Below are 22,873 nucleotides of genomic sequence, written 5' to 3'. Positions count from 1 at the left end.
TCTGCTGCAGAATGAAGAGGCAGGGACCACCATGCTAAGGGTGAAAGCTGGCTTGGGGAACACTTGGGAATACAAAACTTTGTGCGTGAGGCAATAGCAGACTGTCTTGAATCAGCATTTATATTGAGAATAGTTTTGTTCTGCTTTTCCCCAACAACTTTTGAGGGAGTGGGTTTGATGCTGACACAGGAAAAATCCTGCAGGATTCAGAGATATACTGGTCCTCTCTGGGTCTCAGAGCAGCCGTGCATTGCACCTGCCCAGGAGGCAGAGATCTTCATGCTCATCCTCTGCTTTGAAAGGTTAATTATGCCAGTGGGGTGGCACAAGGGTGAAGGGCAATGCTCATCCCCAGACTCCAGATACTATGTTTGCAGTAGTGCCCAGCAACCTTTACAGGCTTGCAGAGCACCACCCAAGCCAAGCAACATCACTTCTGCAGTAGCAACATCCCTGATCCTTGCTCCAGAGCTGGGAAGGAGCTCTCTGAAGCCCAGCTGGTATGTTGTGATATTTTGTAATCTTTTGCAAAGACAGTGAGTGTAGGAGGAATGTAAATACATTTGTCCTAAAGTGAGAGTGGTGGTGTATCTGTTTCCAGTTCATGGTAAGGGGATGTTTGATGAGTGCCATCCTCAGTCTTGGAAGAGTTTGCTTGTTCTTTCAAAAAAACCCAAACAAACAAACAAACAACTCCAACCCAAACAAATAAAAAATGAAAAATGAAACAACAAAAATCTGCCTGTCAGATATTGCTGGGATCCAACCAAGACTTGGTCTTAAGGTCAGGCACAAACAAGCTTATTAGATACACTTCAAATTTGACCAACTGTTCAAAGTTAAGTAATTCCCCCTGACTCCTACGTTCAGCTGTGGCAGAGGGGCTGGATCCTAAACTGCCCTCAATCAGTTTAAGTCCATGCAGCTCCAGAACTGGCCCACATAAAGGTAAAAAATACCTTTTGCCAAGGTCATTGAACTGTGCTTGGTAAGCTGAGAGGCACAGCTAGGGAGATGCTGCAGTATCCATTTACACCATTTGTGACACTGAATTTGGGGGTTTAAGTCTATGTTGGCCTGGGCTTATCTGCTTCCTGCTGCATTAAGAGTGAGTTTGCATGGTAACACTGCACCCCCGCTGTGGACAGAGATCCCCCTGAAAACCTGAAACAGCACATGGCTGAGACCCCCTCACTCCTTGAGGCCCAATTTGTCCCTGTCCTTCTCTGTCCTCATGCATGCCCAAAGCAGGGGGTTGCTTCCCAAGGCAATCAGCAGGTGAGGGAGACCAAGGTTGCTCTAGCCCTGTCGGGGAGAGAGATAGCACTGCAAGCCCATCTACAGGAACCATTTCAGCTCTACTAGGCTGGGTTTTTCCCTTGACAAATACCTCAGTGATGAGCCTTGGTACCCTTACACATGTGCCCAGTTGGATTTTCTTGATACTCTTGCCATTTTGGGATGTACCCAATCCCTATGGCATTCTAGGGGGAGGTATGTTTGGTGCAGGAGACTTCAAAGAGCCAAGGGCAACCTGTGGAAAAGGGAGTATTTGACTCTCTATTTACTGCATGTTGGGAGTGGTTGGTGGCAGGGCTTGAGCAATGTCTGTAAAGCCGACGTGGGTAGATAAAGTATTTTCACCCAGTATGTGGAGCATTTCCTTGATAACTTGCCTAAGGAGCATGAGTTGTCCTCCCCTATGGGGAACTTGGGTGGCTTCAGGCAGGACTGGGAAAGATTTTATTTATTCATATATTTATATATATAGATATATATTTTTTTTTTCCCCAGGGGTGTATATGACTCAGAGGCCACGCATTTTGGAAGGGCTTCTATGATTCTCACATCTGTCATCCCACACAGTACACAAATACAACCTCACTCGTGTGGGCTTTTTTGGTTTGAGTGACTTTCCCAGGAGCTGAATCCGAGCTCTCCCGAGGCAGGATTTAGCAGCTGAGGAGTGCGGGTATGCGCTTGAAGTGACAGAGTAGCTGCTGCTGACAGGCTGCACTGCCACCTGCTGGGGCCACCAGCACCCTTCTGTGAGGGGTCCCCAAGCTAGCAACCCTGCTGGGGTGAGCCTGGCTGGGGTCCAGCCTGTTTCCTCGGGTGCTTATTTTGAGCTGATCTGCTGCCTCCTGCTTTGCTGGAGTTTGTCTTCAGGCACTAATAGCATGCAAGTTGTAACTCCGAAGGTTTAAATTTCCTGGTCTGCATATTGGCCTTCAGGTTTCTTTCCTGGGTGCAGCTAAAGGAATGCAGGGGACACTTTGGCCAAGGGACTCAAGACATTCTGGGCAGGAACACGTGAGGAACCTGTGTTGTTCTTACCAATGTAAAAAAAAAAAAAAAAAAACGTAACTAAAAAAAAAACCCGAACAAAACTCTTGCTATGAATTAACTGTATATGCTGGGAACTGGCCTGGAGCAGGACTTGTGGTCTTGAACCCAGCCGCGTTTCCTTGGGTGTTGTCATCAGAAAACCCCACTCAGATTTGGCCAAGCTATTATAGTTGGGTGCAAAAATAATGGACAAAATAAAATAGGGGAAGATGGAAAGGTGAGACAGTGGTGCAGTGAGGTCTGGCTGGATAGCTTGTGAAAGCCAGCAGCTTTGGGGCCCCACTGGTTGCTTCTCCCAGATACTACATGTGGGATGTGCCACCCTTATTCTCTACCTGGCTCAGCTCCAAGCCTGCCAGATGGAAACAATGTCTGTTCTGGGGCAGGGGGATGAGCTGGGGTTTGTGGAGGCTGAGATCTCTTCTGCTGTGCTTTTTCCCTATTAACTCTAGGAGAGCATCTGCCATGCCACAAGCCAGCAGCCTACTCCAAAGTGGTTTCAAAGGGAAACCAGTGTGCATCAAATCACTGCAGTGGTAGTTCATGAATGGATTTATCAGCTCAGTGTGTCTGACTGCGAAGGCTACAGGGGCTGAGGACAGCTCATGGCAAGATTTTTTGGCAAAAACTTTAAATAATGTTAGCCATAGATTTAGTGTCAATGTTAATCACTGTTAGTGGGCATTTGGAAAGTTAGTATGTAGGAATGAGAAATGAAGTAATTTAGGCAGAGACAGCACTATCTGTTCTCTTGCACTATCTCTACGTCACCTCTTTGACAGCTGAGGCTGCTGTCAGCTCTTGAGAGTTGAAATCACATCAGGCTCTCAGGAGACATGCACACCTACAGATGGCATTTGGTTAACAGTATTTGGCATGTTTTTCATCTTGCTGATCACACTAGTATACACGAGGTGAACACAAACTGAGCCAGATGGTAAAGCATTCAAAATGTGTTTTTTACTTGTTTCTTGGGAATATAGGTTATATTTTTATTTTTGTTTTTTAAACAAACCACCACCATGGACAAACACAACCATCACAAAGTGTCAAATATCTACACTTGTGATAAAGTCCCTCTCAGGCAACTTGTTGAAATAGGTGCAGTTGTGTTTTCAAAGCTTGCTTTGGTCCTGCTCCCTCCCCTTGGCACAAAGGTGGGAGGAAGTGGGCAGCACCACACCAAACCCCTGTATGAGAAAGGAAGGGTAAGCATTGAAACTGCACTATGCTGGTTACTCATCCTCGTTGCTGGACCCCCTTCCTCAAGACCTTTACCACAAACTTTAATAGAAACTATGGAAAACCAGGTTGTGTAGGACCTCAAGCAACTTAATATATGCTTGTGCTGGAGGGTGGGATCACCTTTATCCGTACCACTCCTGACAGCTTGGTCTTCAAGCCTGTACTGCTGGACAGCCCTGTTCCTCCTTTCATTAAGCAGGAGGGTACTTTCCTGGGAGGATCCACCTCTTCCTTTTGGTGGCCAGCACTGTGCACAGGTGTATTTTGGTGCAATTAACAGTAACTGTGGTCTCCAATGGAAGCCACAGAGGGAGGATGCAGCCTTGGATGGAGACAGCAGTGCAAAATGATGCCCTGGGATTAAAGAACAGCCTGCAAGGGAAAGCCCAGGACTGGCCCTGATGGACTGGAGATGAGGGAAAACTATGAAATACTCTTAACACTCAGAGTGGCTGGAAGGCCACTGAGCCTCCAGGAGCTGCCAGCACAGCTGTTGTGGCATATGTTGATCTCTTCAGACATGAATCCCGGTTATAAAGCAAGGGGTAAAAATAACCCAAAGTTTGGTTGTTTCAGCATTTTTATTAGAAAGTGCTCCACGTAGCAGTTGTACACATGGCCCTGATGCTCTCCTGATCAATGTACAAACCCTGGGACATTATGCTCTCACGCCACCATGACCCAGGCTGCACAAACCATCTTCTTTTACAGAAGTGGTGCCCAGGAGAAACCCGGGCTCAGAGCAGTGTCCCTGCACTGCCATCACACCAGCCAAGCTGGGAGGTAACTTCAAGTACTGTTTGATTAGGCAACTCCTCTCTGCTTCTCCTGTGCTGCTTAGGTCCTGTGAATGATAGGGGATGCCTGCTGCTGATTCCACATGAGCCTAAGGCTTCTGACAGGGATGCCCAGCCTCAAGGAGATGAGATTTTCTGCAACTCAGGCTGTCTTTTGATGGACTTTCAGAAACCTATGAGGGCAGCAGAAGCATGGGCTTTGAGGAAACAAGCCAGCCTTCCAGGGCTGGTTTCTACTCTCTGCCTATCCAGGAGGTTCTCGAGGGACTGCCTATGCCACTGGTGATCGGCTGCTCCGTGTACACGTCTGAGTGTAACCGTGCCACGTTTGGTGGTCCTGCTTTGCCATTGCTGGTCCACAAGTGTGGCTGTGCTGCCCTGCTACTTCTCCCCTGCTCTTATGGGGCCTGAGGCACTCAGCAGCTCAGCCCTTGAAAGATCAAAACCCATGGCCACAGTGGGTGCAGGCTGAGGAGCTACCCTCAAACAGCACAAAGCTGTGTGGCTGCATCTGTAAACTTCCCTGAGCTCAGTGTTTAGCTCATGTGTTTCTTTAGTGCTAAGAAAGTGGTTTACAGTTTTTTACATGTCCCAAATTTCTGCAAATTGGTGCAGCATCAGCTAACGATGGAAAAGCAGATTTACCCCCTGCAAGTACCTGATCTGCCTGACACATCAAAGCCAGTTAACCTAGTGCAGATTTTCCAGTTGTGTAGATGTGTGGTTGCAAATCAAACTACAACAAGCACTAGCATGGCAAACAAGTGATTCAAATTATCCAGGTTTGGGAAAGCTTATAAAAGAAAACATGTAAATAACATCTATACAGCTAATAAGTTAAACACTAACAGAACTCAGTGGCGTACATTTCTTTTCCCTTGTTGCTCCTGGTGGGCACCTGGCACCACCTAATACACAAATTTAAATAAAGACTGCAAAACAAACTCTCAAAGCTAACCAGAAGAGACCACAAAAGGCAAGCATGCTTAGCTCACTTTTGGACTGGAGTTTGCCATTGGATGACCAACAGACTAGCAAGGTTTAATGTAAGATGGCAGTGGATTACTTGTCTGTCACTGGAACAAATGCACAGAAGAGCTATAGCCTTTGCCTTTAGAGCAGATAGGTGCAAACTCAGGACAAGCCTTTGGCATGTCAGTTCCAGCTCTGCCAGTTGCAATAAGATATTAAAAATATATATAAGACTCCACAGTCCATCACATTCGCTTCATGTGGCACAGCCCAGATACTGAACCATCTGCTCTCTGGGTGCTCAGAAGGAAGACACTTGTAAACAACTTCCAGGGCAACAGTTTCAGTTTTCCATCTGTTGTTTTCAAAAGGCAGCTAAATTCCTGCAACTATATGTTAGCACAAAAAGAAGTTAAATAGCCCAGGTTACATTCAACAGAAAACTTCTTCCCAAGAAATGGGATACAGGAAATAGCAAAACTCTGTAGCCAACAAAATTCTGTACAGTTCTCCCTGCTCCCACCTGCAGCCCTGCATTTTTAAGGGACACCAGCAAAATCTACATTCTGTCTTTTAAATCGAAACAATGCAATGAGACAACTAGAAATGTTAGAGAACTCAGCATGCCCTCAGGAGGATGGATTTACGTTCAGTTAGGCGAACAACGATGAGTCTGGAAAAAGGAGAAAGCAGCCTTGAACTGTGTTTCCAAGTGCAGAAGGATACAGGCAGCAAACTGCCAAGCAGGATTCAGAGTTCAAACGCAGGGAACTTGGCCTTGGTAGGCACCAGCAGGTCAGCAAGAAAGTAAATCGTTCCAGCCATTCCTGAGGGTAAAAAAACCACTGTGCTTCAGAGAAATTCCCTTTGGGCACCATTTTTCTCAGTTTTTTCTCAGTTTTTCCAGGGGGTGAATGAATGATGAAGACAGAAGAAAAGGTCCTAAATAATTTTCGAGGTCTGAGCCCAGGTTTCCCGAGCAACTTTGGTACTTCAGTGGGGAAAAGCATTTTGAAGTTAATCAAATGTTGAAAAGCACGTGGGAAAACACGATGGGTCTTTTCCCCACTCCAGCTCCCTCCCTTCTGCTTTACCAACCCACAAGTTCAACACTGGGCAGCTTTGTGAAACTCTGGTCCTTGCGACACTGCTGCCCAAGGTCATCACTGATGGAACTGCTGTTGTCCCTTGGCCTGCAACAGCTTGGGGAAATTTAGGTTAGCTCCTTCAGCCATACCTGCTGATGGTGGATTTGGGGGGAGCCGTTAGCAGGAGGCACAAAGTGCCATAGGAGCCAATAAGTCCATAAAAGCAGGCCCATTTGTTCCTCAGCTTTAGAATCAAACTGGAACACTCATGAAGGATTTCAATCCTTAAAAATGTACAGAAGAGAGACTGTCTGAGAAGCCAGGCTACAAATAACCAAAAGGAGGCCTGTAGCCATGAAAGAATTCCCCTTGAGATCTGTATGCAAAATCTGTGCGGGAAGCCGAAGGGGACAAGATGCTCCAGCTAAGACATTAGCCTGTGCTACAGGGAGACTGCTTCTGGGAAAGGGTAAAAAAACCCCAGTGAGTACAGTTTCCTTTCCATCCTCTACATTGAGTTTTGCAAAGACTCCAGTGAAAAGTGTATTTGGTTTTCCTTGGTACCAGCTTAGATCCAGGAGCAAAACACAAGGCTAGAGACCGAGATTACCTTCAAAGAGAGAGAATGGCGTGTCTGGAGTCCGGCACCCATGTTGGCCATAGCTTAAACACCATTCTGCAAACTGAGAAAAGAGGTACAAAAAATGTTCAAATTTGGTTAAAGGCAAATCTTGAAAAGAAAATACTATCCCTTGTCCTCACGTTACCCCTTGCAGAGCAAGGCTACTAAGGGAAATCCCTTCTGTACAGGCTGTCAGACAGTGATTGCACTGCTGAAGGACTATGGTGCAGATGGTCAGATCTAGCTGCATGTCTGCCCCACTAGAAATTGTGTTTCAAAGGCCAAGGCAGTGATGTAGAAGGCAGAAGTGAATAAGCTGTTCTACTGCCCCACACAAGCTCTTACCTTGCAGGCCCTGTAGAGGTATTTCATGTTCTGAGTGAGGTTGTACAGTGCCAGGAAGGCATAAGCATTGCCAGCTGTCCCATGGCATAGCCCATAGCCTTTCTTCAGTAACCCGTGCTGCCAGATCACTTCTGCGCACTGCAGGGCATCATTCAGGTACTGCTGCTCCCCAAAGACCTGCAGAGACAAGAAATAGTCGTCCTTGCTGAGGCAATGTCCTCCAAACAAAGAGCATCCCTGTGGGATGCAGAGGCTTGGGTCTCCTGCAGAAGTGACTTTGCTGTTTACTTGTAAGGAGGATATTTTTGATATCATGAGGTGAGGATGTAAGACCATTACTTCACACATAACTAGTTGTCACCATCCATCACCTGCAACAGGGCAGCCCACAAAACTGATGGATATTTTCAGAAACATTTTTTTAAAAGACTAATTTCTGTATCAGTCGGTGGTTCCTGTGGGGTGATTTCACTGTAACAAGCCATCCTACTTCCAGGCAAGGGGGGTCTCCCAGCATCTCCAGAGGAAGTTTCACATTTAGGGGTCTCTAAAGGATCTTTGCAAGGTTTCTGGTACCTTGTACGCCTGGACAAGCATGTAGATTACACCTGGTGCTCCATGGCACCAGTGGACGAGTAGGTCTCTGGTGTCACCGATACATGGAGGGTAATTCCCAGATGGAAACTTGAGCTGGCAGACATAGTCCACACTGGGCTTGACTGTGTTGTGCAGCTTTACTTGGCTCACTCCAAAGCCAGGCTAAGAGAGAGAAAACATTTAAATCAGGGAGAATTACCATTCTGTCTGTCCTTAAGAGACCCAAGGTCTGCCCAAAAGGTGGAAACAAAGTCTACTATGGCTACATTCCCTCTTGCTCCTTGTAAATTAAGTAATTGCTTTGATTCAGGCTTTCACACTTCACATTACCCACTCAGCCCCTAGCTGCTCTGCCTTTTGGCAGGGACTTATTTCCAGTCTTGCCCTTGCATCCCAGAAACAAAGACTGTCCCTAGCATGTCACCCGGTCCTCTAAGCAAGAGAGCTTGCTGCTGCTTTTCCTAAAGATGAGCAGGAACAGCTTCAAGTACCCAGATCTGAAGTAAAGAGATAACTGTCTAAAATCAGTATTAAGGATGATTCCTAGCATCTAGAGCATCTCAGCCCAGCTGGCAGGCTGCAATTCTGTATCTTTATAGATGGTGCTGGGTAATTTCAAGAGGCTGACTTCACTGCTGGCCTCAGATAGAAGCAAGGCAGTGGCTTCAGTGTTCTCTTCATGTGGAGCAATGACACTGACCCACATGAAATCTGTGCAGTTCTAATTTCCCATGGCAGACTGCAATGAGAACTCTCATCTAAGGATCACATTGTTCCCAGACTGGTAAGTGGAAAATTAAAAATCAATACTTGTGCTGTAAAACCATTAGAGATAAAAGATGTTCTCCTCTCCATATTTCACTTGCTTCTCCCAAGGCTTTTTGTGCATCATGCTTGGCTGATCCAAGCTCCTTGTACTTCATATAGCAGAGAAGCATAAAGCCCATGCAGTATTTTATGGGAGACTTACACTTAAAATTATTTAAAACAGCCATTTGGGAACAAGCTCAGGGACTTGGTACAAATTTGGGCTCACAGCACATCGCTGTCTCCCCTGCTCCTAGCTAGCTATTCTGTGCTCCTGGGCAATAACCACATTGCATCCTCCTCTTGCCAAATCTTCTACTTAAAAACCACCAACCACCCCTTTCTCTCTGAGCCACAGAAGAGAGTCATATTCACAGGACTTCTACTGATCCTGTATATGGACTTTAACTTTGACAGTCCTGAAGGAAAGCTCAAATACTCGAAACCTGGTGGCTTCCTTTTCCACCTGCTCTGAGAGTTATGTCTAATAAAAGATTATAGACTATTTCTAGACCAAAATAATTTGCGTTGCTCATGGGTGCTCTCGATTCTTTAAAAAATTCAATGTTATTTATTACTGTTATTTTTCTAAGTGCTTAAGCACTGTAAATATATGCACAAAGGGACCCACATAGGGGAATTATCATCCTCATTTTTTTCAGAGCCAGAAAAGGGAATATTGACAGAGCTCCAGTGAGTTGTGCAAAATAGTGAGAAATCATCAAAACAAAGGGGTACTGCATCTCCCAGCCTCTTATCTTGCTCTGCCTGCTTCAGGCACTGCAGAACTCAGTTCCTTTATCAAACTCCCACCTCTTTCACATTTAGAAACAGGTTCTGCTTTGGATACAAAGGCATTTCCCACTTTCCTACTATGAGCTCAATTTCTTTCACCTTGCTTTTCTGTCAGAGAAAAAAAATCACTCTAATGATCTAACACTGCTCCAAGTAACCATCTCAGAAAATGCAGGGAGCCAGCCAGCAGATACTAACAAATGTGAATACTTTATACATGAGGGAGAAACTCAGACCCAGCTGAGCCACAGGCCTCCAGTACGTGACACTGCTGGTTAACACAGGTCACATTTCTCCACAGATCTCCAAGGTCGGAGATTCAATCTTAGATTTGAAGAAAACCCTTACAATTGGAAATGCATGATAAACACAAGAGTAAGCCCATCAAACAAGGTATCTTTCCCAGTTTGGCATTACCAAGAGCCAATTCAAATGCTGTTCCTTGTTCAAAGAAATGTGAAACAGCTGCTAAGGGCCTCTCCCCTCATGCCTCTTACCTGCATGAGATAGTAGTAAATCCCAGCCAAACCATGGGCTGCTCCTACATAGTACTCCTGGTACCACTCATACATGAGTGGGCTCTTTGCTGTGAAGTTCCTCTTTTTGGCTAAGCTCTCTCCTGATGCTACAACTGCTTCACAGACCTGTTGATGGGAACAAATGTGGGTGAAGGAAACGTTGCTGTCTTGGACACAGCACAGTGAGTATTGGGACACAGAACGAGATTTGTTTTTCTGCCCAAGCAGAGGGTAGAATGAAATGTATGCCAGTCCAGTACTGCCTATGGATTTACATGGTAAGTGGGGGACATGTGGTGCTTTGTCCCTTTGGAAGAAGAGCAGGTATACCATGATTTCTCCCTTATTGCCAGAGTTCCTTACATCTAGCATTGATTTTTACCTGCCCAAAGGTGAGTTGCATGGGAAGAGACAGATAACAAATCAGCAAAAAGCACAGTACCTGCTGAATGTGACTTTGAGGGATCTTTTCCTCTCCAAAGTGCTTGTTCACAAATATCAGTGCAGAGAGATAGCCCATGCGCCCGTAGAGCAGTTCATCTGGCACTCGTGGGTCAGCTTTGTGTAGGTGGAGCAAACTACGATGAAAAATTCACATGGGGAAGATGAGATGACACTCAAAGTCATGTAAACAAGCACTAAGACTGGAGCTCAAAACCATGGTTCATTCCTTCATGCTGTCTGTGCCCTGGGAGTTGTCAGGCCGGGCTCTGGCTCTCAGCCTTCCAGCTGCGCAAGGTGCAGAATCACCCCTTCCTCTCTGCCTTTTGTTTGGCTGATTGCTTCAGTCTGCTCAGCTGTTCACAGTGCACTCATACTACGTGCTTCGGTTTTAGAGCACCAGCTTGGAAAGCTACTTGAGGGGAAACCTGGGCTGAAAGAAATGGTCAGCATAAAGCTGTTGACTGCTCAGGAAAGGCTGCCCACCATCATCTCCTTGTGATGTAGTTGGCAAGGCAGATACTCTGCCAAAAATCACTACTTTCAATTTAAATGGCTAGCCTTCTAATTTAGCTGCTTAAGGAATAGTAGAAAGTCAAACTAGTACTAATGGTATGTGGAACAATCTCACCCCTTATGCTCATAAGTCCTGATAAAAAAGCCCCTTTCTCTCCATGCCTGCAAATAGCCTGGGCTATGCTGTCAGGTGAGAAAGAGGTGTCTCCATGAGCTAAAAATCTAAGTAAGAGGTGGAGCTACACATGTTGTTTAACATCAAGCTGCCATGGCACATGGAAGGAATGTTCTCTAGGGAGAACTGAGCAGCAGTGAGGACAGCTTAGCAAAGTGGGAGTGCTGTGGCTGTCTGAGGACAACTTGGCTGGCACCAGGCCAGGTGCAGAGTGAGGTCTGCTGCAGTCAAGTATTTTCTTTGCCAGTTTTCTATCATGATATTGTAAAGCTGGTGATATTCCTATAATGCTAACAGAGACTGTCAGTGCTTCACACTGGTGCTTTGTAGCCCAATTCACTCTTGATGCAATTTCTCCTTTGTTTTACCTTCCAGAAAGACTGGATGTCCTTCCCTATCAGGGCAGCAGGCAGCAGTGTGACTGGATTTGGCTTTATTTTTCTGTTCACCTCTAAAACAGCAATCTGAAAAGTGCCATCACTTTTAAAATACCAGCATAAGTGGCTTTAAGACTGTTCCCTGACTGCTTCCTGCTGTGAAACCAGCCAGGAAAAGCTCTGTGTGTGCTGGGCTTCCTCCTAATAGCAGCGTGAAGAACAGAAAAGGTGCCTTGGCAGCCTTTGCTCCCTGGACTCCAGGGACTTTGCAACAATGTGTTGCAAAGTAAAGAAGCAACCAAATGTCTCAAGTAGAGAGGATGCTGGGCTGTGACTTCTCATGGCAGGAAACTTTGCCTTGGAACTGGACTCAAAGTGAGTAGGGGATATTGAAGGAGAAAGGAGGGAGCAGTGTCTCAGGGTGGACTGGCTCTTGTACCACTTGACATGTGGACTGCTCCATGGGAGAGGTTTCTTTCTCACAGACTAAACCCAAGAGACAGACTTTACACCCAAGGCACGGGTTCCTCTCTCATCTGCGGGAGCTGAAAGGAAAGGCCTGCTGCCTCCTCATGGCACCTGCCTCCAAGGCCAAGAAAGGCAGATGAAGAGGGTTTCCAAGGAGATGTCTGGACAGATAGACTCTGCCCAGCAGCAGGCTGGCCAGAAGAGAAGCTGGCTGGTGATGTTGTTCAGCTCTGAGAATGTCAGGTGAAATAGAAGGAATGGATGGATGCGTGAATTGTAATACCAGTGGTAGGGATTTTCTCAGTTCTGGATGTGATATCTTCTTTTTGTGGGGAAATCTGGAGCAACTGGAGCTACTGTTCTTGTTCTTTGTGCATTACTGCTTTACCTCTAACTGCTTTTCAAGCAGAATTATCAGGGGAGGAAGCCTGCCAGTAGTTTTTGCTGTTTTTGAAATGTGGTCATGGATTCAAAAAGAGATGCCTGGGATGCTGCCAGACTGATTGCATGCAGAATGCATTTCTCAGGTGTGTGGGGTAAATCAAGGTCTCTGAAAGGAAGAGCCACTCCTATTCACATTATCAGCCTACTACCTCAACTGTCAACAATTGGCAGTTTCTGAACAGGGGGAAATCAAGGCAACTGTAGAGAAAAATGGGATTTTTGTACGCCATTGGCTCTGAAAGCAAAGCTTTGACCTTCTGAATTGGTGGGAGGTGACAGGAAAAAGAGGGCTCCTAGAACATGGCTCAGATTTTCACAGCCTCTTGGAAAATAGGCTGCCCTGAAATATTAGTCTCTCTAGAGCATAAAAGCACATTTTTTGGTCATGAACTCACTTAGGAAAAAGCAAGCTTCTGTCTCTACCACTGCAAGTAAAACCTGGCTGATGGGTTCTCTCCACTGGCTCTGTAAAGATGAGGTGCTTTAAAAGACAGAGGACAAAATGCAGAGAGGTCCTTCTTCTCCACAGCACTGACAGAAGCGCTCTTTCTATGCACTTGCACTGCACAGCTTAGCAACTGTTCTGTAACTAAACAGCATACTCAGAAACCATTTAGGAGTTTTGATTAAGGGAACTACTTCTCAAAGAAATACTCTGTTTTAAAGGAGCACAGTCAGGCTAACTGCTCTGGGAATTGGTGGCAGAGTAAGGACAGTGTAACTATTCATTTGAGAAAGCCACATTTTTCTGTTTTCCTCCTTGCAGATGTATGAAGAAACCAAGTTCCAACGTTCTGCCTTTATTATACCATTAGATGGCAGTGCAAAATTAATCACGAGATTCCATTCTGCCACCAAACCATAGGCAGAACAAGAGGGATATGGGGAGGGGAGACCTCAGCAAGAAAACATGAATTAGGGATTGTTTTTACAACCTGGGGCTTATGCATGGAGCACAACTCAATGCATAAGTCTGTTTGCCAGTACCGTTTGACAGATTAGTTCCCTTCTTGTTAGCAAATATGTTAATCATAGTGAGATTTGCCACTTTATCAAAGCAAAATCTAACCTACAGATTATTACCAGAATAAAGAAGAGAGTTCTGTCCTCAGACTGATTGTATCCACATAAACCAGAAGCTATTCTTAGTTAAGGGAGTGGGAAGTTGGTGTCCAAACCATACAGACACCTCTGATTCCCACCTGTAGCTTTTTCTAATTGCTATTATGTATCACTTGTCCATGGCTGTTTACGGGCAGTCAGTGTTTTGAAGCACCAGGGGTTTTGTCTTTCTTTGCGCTGATCACATATGAATGGAAACTCTCTAAAGGGCTCCTTCTCACCTTCTTAAAACCCATCTCACTTAATTGAGAAAAGCTTGCAACTGCATCTCTTTAACTGTTTTCCTTCCTCTGCCACATGCTGATGTAGGACTGCTTGTTTGTCCTTTTCTTGTCTTAAGTACCCAACAAAAATGCATGTGAAAACAGTCGAGGAAAGGCAGGAAATAGAAATAAATGAATCATAACCAGCTGCATTCTGCAGTTGAAAGGGATGCTGTCAATCTTAGGTTTAAGTCAAAGACAACTAATAAAGAGCAAGTGGAAGCAAGTGCCAAAATTAAATCTAATAATCTCACCACATTTTTCCTTTTCATCAAAATGACTGTAAAGCTAAATTAAAATGTTCTCAAAAAACACCAAACCCCACCTTCTGGGTTCTTTTGTTTTGTTTTTAATTTTGGCACTCTTTTCTTCCTGTGTTTATCAGAATTATTTTTAAGATTGCAATACCAGCTGAACAATATCCTTGCTCCCCAGCCTGCAGGCTGCCATGCAAATGTGATTGTCCTTAAACCACCTCTTTTACCAGGGCAGGAAAAGTTTTTGCTGCCTTGCTAAGTTACTGGATTACTTCTCACACAAGACTGCAACAAAATGCATTCACTTCTGCCAGAGAGCCTCATACAAGCCCAGACCAGCTCTGTGAGCAAGAGGAAGGCCAGGTCAAAGACATAACCAAGTATTTTACCGGATGATGTAGTCTTCTGCCTGCTTCTGGTTCTGCAGCTTGTGGTAGATGACAGCAGCCACTGCCAGGGGCCCAGCATCACCACACAGAAAAGTGATGGATCGCCTGGTCATGCATCTCAGGCTCTTCTTCACATATTCATGAGCCACCTGAAGGTAGGCCGGGTCTCCATACACATCATACAAGTGCAAATACAGCAAAGCAATGCCTGCAGAAGGAACATAAGGGTTGCATTAGAAAGGTTTGCTCTGTTACTTCAATGAACCTAAAAGTCTGCCCTGGCCCTCATCCAGGGCATAAGCCTTACAGACAGACTTCTCAGGCACATCCAGGGACATAACCCACAGCGTCCTTTCCTGCTTTGTCATCTCCTTGTACTTGATGCAGCTTGTGAGTGGATGGCAGGTCAAGACAACAGCAGGGTCTGACCCAGGAGGGCCTGGAGAACAGCACAGAATTGCATAAAATATTGTATACAATTACATACAATTTTAGTAGCAAGGAGCAAAGGATGAGACCTAGACAAATCCACCTAAATCCATACGCTGCACCTGTGCTCAACAGTGAAGGGGAAAAATAAATCATCTTTGGGCAGATGGTACTTGTGACAGAGCAGAACTGAGTTGTCACCCTCTCTATTTTTTCCCCACGCTTAGGGGGAAAGGGGTTGGGTCACTTAGCTTGGATTGGATTGTTAAAAAAAAGTCACACACCATCAGCACTGAGAAACAGCACCCTTAAGACATCCAGACATCCTACTTGACTCTTTTTTTGTTTCCTTCTATTATTTTTTTTTAATTCCCTTCCACTGGGAAGCACTGGCAAGGTTGTTACAGTTCCCTGGACATCATCTCCTGCTGTTGAGCAAGTCCCAAGCCCTATAGCAAGGACTGATGCATCCTAGAAAAATGAAAAAAGGGACTGCCCAATTCTCCTCTGCAGCACATAACTCATGAGATCAGCCCTTGTCTGAAACACAAACAGCTGCCTGGAATACTAGAAAAGTCTGCATGGTCCTCACTAGAGGTTTCCAATGGACTGGACAGCTACAAAAACAATTCTGCTACTAAGCAGTCACATCAATTGCTGTCCTTTGCCTCTGTCTGCCTTGTCTTCACTCAGATCTTGAAGCTTTTAGTAGGTAACTGAGGAATCCTCAATAAGTCTGTGCCTGAGAGGTCTGCCACACTTGAACCATCCTTCTGATCTGGGAGCCATCCTCAAACCTGCACTAAGAAAGCTACTAGCCTACATCACTTTGAGAAGAGCTTATTTCTCCCCTTACCAGTAATAATTTCTAAGAAGACTCAGGTCCTGCATTAAGCCCAAATTAATAGAGCCAGCCTCTGCAGATTCTGATGTGTTAAGGTCAATGGGGGAAGCGTGCTGCAAAATTACCTTACAATTTCAAACTTAGATAATTTTCTCTTTTTGCATGGGTAATTGCCAAAGCTTCATGCTACAGACAATTCAATTCCACATGTATATTATGTATAAAATTCCCATTTCCTGCTGCAGCTAATAACCTTGCCCTCTCTCTAAGCAATTCAGTGCTAGCAGTTCTAGAGAGAGCTCAGCTGTACAATGCCATCACTCAGGTCTATAAGGATCTGGAAATGAAGCCCTTCTTTAAAGGGGAACCTTCCTTTTCCAGCTAGAAAATGTCAAATGACTCTCCTTGATTTATTTAGCACCTAGCACATCTTCTAGACTCTTATTAGCCTGATAGCTGTCTGAGCACAACTTGCACTCATATCTGCTTTAATATACAACTTTTAGCTCTGAAAGTAGTTTCTATTCCCACTACCATCACACCACCCTAATTATGCACATAACTATGCTGCCAAGACCACTGCTAGGATTGAATTCTTAGAAAGTAAATATCAGCATTGTTTTCCTCTGATTTCTTTGCCTCTCCTCTTTTAAAACATTTCTCACCCCCATTCCTCCCAGGCCCAAGCATCTTTGGAAAGACCCCAAAATACCACTGACCTGTACTAAAGGATGAATTTGCTTTCCCAAATAATTAATTTTTCCTTTTTATTTAAAACCCAAAGGTCTTATAAACTGCATCTAAAGCCAGTTTTCTTAATTTATTCCTCAAGGAATTCCTACTCCCAAACTGATCAGAAGGGTGCAAGCAGTGCTGCCTTCAGCTTGCTGCTCACTCTGTTGCCACCTGTGAGCCCCAGAGCAGGGAAAGCAACAGAGGAGGGCAGGCACAAGCATGAAGAGACAATGTTGACAGGTGTATGTAGAGGGATACAAAACACAGTCACCTGGGTGGGGATAATCTGCATTAACCTGTGTGCCAAGATGCAGGCAGAGTATTTCAGAGGCAGTGCAGGTTAGAGACACAAGAGTATCCACCTGGCGACCTTGGTTCAGTTAAGGTAGTGTTGCTCTGCAGAAGCTCTTCCACAGCTCTCCCTCTCCAATATCCTCCTCACCCCAACTGACCAGGTAGGGTAGGATTTGCTGACTGGCTGGCTGTTTGTTTGGCATGCTTTAAGTAGTATACAAACACATCATCATCAGACACATGGAGCTAGGTAGGCTGTGGATCTGCTTCATTTCTGTGTGCCCTGGACATCTGTGTTCAGTGTCCCAGTTGGAAATGTGACCTATTTTTGTGACCTCTGATTGTTTCCAGCAGAACTGCCATACAGTGGCTGCCTGTGGCCCGCTACTCCCAAAGATGTCTGGGCTTTGTTCTGTTGATTTGTTTACTACTGGACCATCTTCTCTGTAGTTTCTTAGATGTCCACGTTTTTTGCTTCTTGCCCCTGCTGCAGAGCCAAATGAGATGGGGAATGCCTCAGAGAGTCCTTGATGGTGCAGGGCTGCATTGAATATGTGCTACTGACAGACCAACAGGGCTCTGATGACTGAAACGGCTACCTCCAGCATGCAGGAAGTCAATACACTGGGGTTGAGTGTCAATGCCCAACATGCTTGCTCACTGCAGGGAATCAGGAGGCAAAAGTCAATTCTGCCATGTCTCACAAAGCCTGCTTAGTCAACACCTTCAGAAAGACAGTAAACAGCACCTCTCTCCTCTCACCTTCCTGTACGGTAGGTGCAGAGAGCTACTTTGCATTAGAGATTTCTTTTGAGTGGGGCAGAGTAGTACATGCTGTACATAGTAGAAATGGAATTGTTTGCACCAGTTGGCTTGTGCTGATACCCTGACTTCAGCAACCACTGCTTTCAACAGAGCAGGCACCATGGAAATACCAGGAAAGGTTTTGCTTGTGACTTAAAGCTCTGCAGTAGGCAGAAAGAGTATCTCATCCATATAACCATTGTGTTGATCGAAGAGAAGCTGTGCCTCAACTTCTCTGCAAGTTTAGACTTACTCCTTCGTTGGATTCCCAGCAGTTCTCTTTGCAAGCAAGTTACGCCATTAGACTGTTCTGAACATGCCTCCTTGCCTCAGGAGCTGAGCTGTGCTTCTTCTATCAAGGGCAGGAGGTTGCCGCAAGAGGATATTTTGTTCCAAACTGACCATCTAGAGTCATAAAGATCCCAGAGATCTTGCATTGACCCACACCAGTAAGTCAGCCAGCAGCCTCAAAGCAGGATGTCAAACACAGAGGGAAGAAGCAGAAACCTATCTCTGCAGTGATGAAGCCTGATGGTGTCTAGTGAGACAGCTGATGTAATTTTATTAATTCAGGAATGGGGTAAAAGAGCACGGATGGCCCAGCTTTATTGCCCAGCTCAAAGGATAATTAGCTTCTTTTCTGGTGCAGACACATGGGATGTTACCTTGCACTCCTAAATGCTTGCCAAAGCCATACTGCATGCAACAGTGAGACATCTCTGGAAGTCCACGTTCAGAACTGGTTGGGGAGCCAGTTTGCAGCTTATCTTCCTAGTGCACTGTGGAACACTGGATATTATTCAGGGTGCCTAAGCATTTATCCTGCCTTAAAACCTGGGTAACAAAGCTTCTTCTGTAAAACTTTTTATCCCATCACAAAATCCTACAACAGGTTATGTTAGCAGGGATCAGTGGTGATCTGCTCCAACCTTTTGAAAGGAAGGTTAACCTCAAATTTACATGCCATTGCTCTGGGCCTCATCCAATCAAACACAATTGCCAAGAACAGAAATTTCACAAAAACTACCTGCCAAGCATTTGGCAGGAATGTGGTTTATGTGAGTGACACAAGGTACTCTATTATCTCTCAGCAAATGCAGCCTCACTCTCTCTTGTTCTGTAGGGATTAGCTGAGGATTTCAATTTTTCTGAACAAGACTAAAAGGGATGCAAGTTCTCTGGGTTCTGAGGTTAAAATGAATATATTGCACTGAAGTGAATGGAAAGTGCTTTTCCAGAAGTTTTCCTGAACTGGTTCAGTCATAATTCCATTCTTACATGGCTTTCCTTTCAAAAGAAAACAGCCCTGCTCCTTGTCCCTACTTGCTAAGGGGCCAGGCAAAAGCTGTGGATGGGGCAGGCCAGCTGGACTCACTGGGCTGTTTCAGAGGCCCTCCAGTGCTGAAAGCCACGACTAAGACATTGCCAGAGAAGGGAATGCTTGCACGGGAAACAAATTCCAAATGCACTACCATAGTGTGGAGGAAGGTGAATCTCTCTCTTATACACCTCATCACCTTGGAATGATGCAACAGTCCAGTAGGCACTGGACTCAGGAGCATCCTAGCTTCTGCAGTCAGCTGGTGACAGGAATAAATTTCCTTCCATTATTCCCTTTCCATCATCTATGCTCCCAGACAAGACAGTTTTCAGAGCAAGGCCTTTTGCATTACCACAAACACCAACAGGCACGTATGCACTCCTCAGCATCCTCATGCTAATCTGTTTGAAAATGGATGAGGTCACTGAGCTTCTTCCAGGATCTGAACTGCTTCTGACTCAGAATTAGCTTAGAGCAGTTTAGCTTCCCTCAGTCAACAGTGTGAAACAGATTAGGAAAAAACCTCTTCCAGCTGTCTTGCTAAACTGATGAAAAGCCAGAGGAACACAACAGCTGAGGCTGGTTGGTACCCAGGCACGTACCAGGTACTGCCTATGGGGCCCTGATCTCTGTGGGGAACTAAATGAGAACGTAACAAGCTGATGCAAATATGTTTTGAGGGCACTCAGCCATATGCTGGATAATCTTGATCCAAAGTGTGTTTTCACTGCCTCTGAGCTGAAAATCTAACTCCTTCCCTCCCTCTGCTCCAACTTCACATGCCAAAAAGCCGTAGCTTCCTTGGCACAAACACACTGGGGGAACAGGGCTCTCTCAAGTGTGTTGGGAAAGAAACGAGCCCCAAAGTAAAACGCCAGCATATGCTGCATATTACTGAGTGTAATGTAGTACACTCAAGTATGTTACATTTCGTGCAGAGTTTGTGCCAAGAGAGCCATATTTCAAATCTCTCTTGTTAGCGGCCACGATAGTGAGGGTTGGTTTCAGACTGCTGGGCAATGATTTACATGAGGAGATCCTCAACAAGCCTTTCCTACACAAGCAAGCACAGGAAAAAACTGCTGCCTTGGCCCAATTAATTTTGTCTCTGGAAACCAGCTCTGAATAAATTAATATAGCTAGGATTGGAAAAGAAGGTAGGGTGACAAAGTTATAGTCTAACATCTGCAAACTTCACCATGCTGGCTGTGACCTCCAGGAAATCTGTCCATGGATTTTTTCCTATTAGCCAAGGCAAGAAGGCTGTGTGCCCACTGAGGAAAAGAGAAGAATCTGGAAGGAAAATAGAAGAATCCCTCTAGAGAAACTCCCTTCCAAATGAAAACAAGCTGAAATCCTATCAGAGTTCTCAACCACTGTTTCATAACTGCAGTCACTTCCCAACGTGAAGTACCTCAGGACCAGCTTAAGAAGGGGAGCATGGCCTCTGGGGAAAGGTGTCTTCCTTCTCCCCAAAGACTTTGAGAGTACTCCTAACATCAACTATCCTCCTGCTTTGTCTCCTGAATTTTCTGGCCAGGGGCAGACTCTGCAATTGTGACTGAAGACCACCTTTATCCATGCAGTGCTTTTCATCAGAGGGGACCTCAGCACAGGGTCACACAGACTGGAAAACAGAATGTGTCTCCCAAGGTGAAATCAGCCAGCACTCAGCAGAAATGTATAAATTCACCGGCAGCAGGAGCAGAGTGCTGCCAAGACAGCAGCTGATGAAATCAGTGATCTCCCACGCTGGAATTTAATACTGGCATCCTAGCATTTCTTATGAACTGCTCTTGAGTGCTCTCAGTGCCTGTCTGCCTTACTAAAATTTTGAAGCAGACGTTCCTAGCAGTGCTGTCATCAAGCTGCAACATTAGTGAACACCACTCTCTCAAGCAAACTGTTGGCATTAAGTTCCACAGCACCCACACGCAAGCCAGCCACACCCAGACTGTACTGTAGAAAGCTGCCATTTAAGCTTGCAGTGTACTGCCAAGAGAAAAGAAGCAGCAGCAAAAGAATCTTGCAGCAAGCATGAAGTTAATTTCAACTATCCTAGGGTCTCTCCATAGGGCCTGGCACAGCGCAGAAGGCAGGAGAGCTGACAAAGCACACAGCAGCAGCTAAAGATGGGGCACAGAGAAAGGTGTGTCCTCCCTGGCACCAGTGTGTAGAAACAGGGAGGCAAAGGTGGGGCACATTCCCAAGGAAGGAAAACCAGGCTGAAAATGCAGAATAGGACAAAGACAAGCTCCTGCAAGCTTTGCACTCAAGTTAGTGTGAGGAAGGCTTCCACACTTTGTTATACTCACATTAGCATTTCTGCTCCTTTCGACAGGCACTGGAGCAGAACTAGTGCTCACTAAGTGAAGTGGCACTACTTGGGGAACAGGAATGGAGCAATCTGCCAATCAGACAAGGTCATCAGATAAAATTCAGCCCGAACAGAAAAGATGGACATTATCTCAGGCCATTAGCTCACTGCTGCCAGATACAAGGACTCCTTGCAGGTAAATGACCTACCACGTACACCTTCCTACTTCACGGAGCACTGGATGGAGCACTGGTTTTGTTGTGATCATCCCCACCGTGGCTGGATTTGGAGCCTGACCCTTTGAAGGCTCCCATGTCTACTCTCAAGCAAGTGATGGCTTTCTCTGTTGCGTAAGTTCAGCACTGTTAACCAAGAGTAGACACAATCCTGCCCTAGGACAGTGGTCTTCCCTCTGCAGCTTGAAACCTGCTTCAAAAATGGAGAGTCCTGAAAAAGACATCCCCTTGTTCTAATAGACTAAAACATGCAAGAAGAAGTGCCATTCTTGACGTGGATCTACTGAGACCATTCCAATGGCCAACCCCCCATGGTCTGCCACGGCCTGATCTAGAAGTCTGCTCCAGGGAGCTCCTGCTTCCTGGGATCCGACCCTACCTGTCCAGCCCGTGTACGCGGTGCAGTCATGAGGGTCGGCGGACTTGAGGCCCCTCTCCATCTGCTGCAGCAGCTCCCTGATTTTGTTATTCAGCCGCTGCGTGAATTCGGGGGTCAGCTGTGGAGAGAAAACCCACCAAACGTGAAGGCAACGCCAGCAGGTGGGTGGGCATCGGTACACCGGGCACACCCGGCAGGGGCACAGCCGGGGCACAGCGTTTGTAACCAGACGGGTCTCTGCTCTACATGCCCGGGGCAGCTCCCCACAGCCGCCTCACCCCAGCCCCGCTCACCCGCCCGGCCGCGTCGAAGTAGCCGGTGGCCAAGGACTTGTCGTAGTCCGCGTACGGGTTGGGGAGCGCCCGCTGCGCCATCATAGTCCCGCTCGGCTCCGCTCGGCTCCGCTCGGCCGCGGCCCGCCCCGGCTCCGCCCCGGAAGGTGCCGGTGCCGCCGCTCGCCTCTTCCCGCGCCGGGGGCGGGCGCGGGGCCCGAGGTTGCTGCAGCCGGTGCTGAGGGGCGTAGGGGCTGTGTCCGGCCGGCCCTGTGGGGGTCAGGGCCTGTTGTAAAAGGTTCTGTCTGCTTTAGAGAGCCCTGTGGAATTCAGGTCCCTCGCAGCTGGTCTTGTGGGGCTTAGGGACGCTGGGGCTACGAGTAACTGTCTCTGTCTGGCTTAGGGAGCCCTGTGAGATTTTTGGGCCCCTTACAGGTGGCCTTGTGGTGTTTAGGAGTCCCATGTAGGGGTTACCGTGGGGTTTGGTTCAGTTGGCTGCATGAAACTTGGAGGCCCTGTAAGATTAGGGGCCCCTTGCACCAGCCTTGGGGGGTGGGCACTACGTGGATTTGGTGTTAGCTGGTGCAGGTACTGCCAGAGGTTCAGCCCAAGGGGAATATGCTGAGTCCTGCTCCCCCCCCCAGCAGTATTTCCT

The 22,873-nt window shown here is 46.3% G+C and overlaps 1 protein-coding gene across 2 annotated transcripts; it reads right to left on the bottom strand.

Annotated features, from left to right (window-relative positions):
* Positions 1–4,156: 4,156 nt before the first annotated feature.
* Positions 4,157–22,385, bottom strand: LANCL1 (LanC like 1). Of its 2 annotated transcripts, XM_048309547.1 has the most exons (9): positions 22,240–22,385; positions 21,947–22,064; positions 14,588–14,795; positions 10,578–10,713; positions 10,115–10,261; positions 7,995–8,177; positions 7,419–7,595; positions 7,062–7,134; positions 4,157–6,190 (listed from the first exon to the last, which is right to left on the bottom strand). In XM_048309547.1, exons 1-9 carry the CDS (start codon positions 22,321–22,323, stop codon positions 6,114–6,116), a joined length of 1,203 nt encoding a protein of 400 aa, XP_048165504.1. In that variant the 5' UTR covers positions 22,324–22,385; the 3' UTR covers positions 4,157–6,113. The 2 variants fall into 2 exon arrangements, with proteins under 2 accessions (XP_048165504.1, XP_048165505.1); XM_048309548.1 differs by lacking the exon at positions 10,115–10,261.
* Between the last annotated feature and the right edge of the window lie 488 nt (positions 22,386–22,873).

The sequence above is a fragment of the Corvus hawaiiensis genome, chromosome 7, assembly GCF_020740725.1.
Source record: "Corvus hawaiiensis isolate bCorHaw1 chromosome 7, bCorHaw1.pri.cur, whole genome shotgun sequence".
In the NCBI taxonomy this organism is placed as follows: Eukaryota; Metazoa; Chordata; class Aves; order Passeriformes; family Corvidae; genus Corvus; species Corvus hawaiiensis.
The sequence above is the reverse complement of the archived record's forward strand: the minus strand, read 5'-3'. Positions and strand labels throughout refer to the sequence as shown.

Coding starts and splice junctions, on each gene's coding strand:
- LANCL1 (XM_048309547.1), bottom strand. CDS start 22,323: ATGATGGCGCAGCGGGCGCTCCCCAACCCGTACGCGGACTACGACAAG. Junction 8,178..10,114: donor TTTACTACTATCTCATGCAG/GTAAGAGGCATG, acceptor TCTCTCTCTTAG/CCTGGCTTTGGAGTGAGCCA. Junction 7,135..7,418: donor ACCTCTACAGGGCCTGCAAG/GTAAGAGCTTGT, acceptor CTCTTTTCTCAG/TTTGCAGAATGGTGTTTAAG.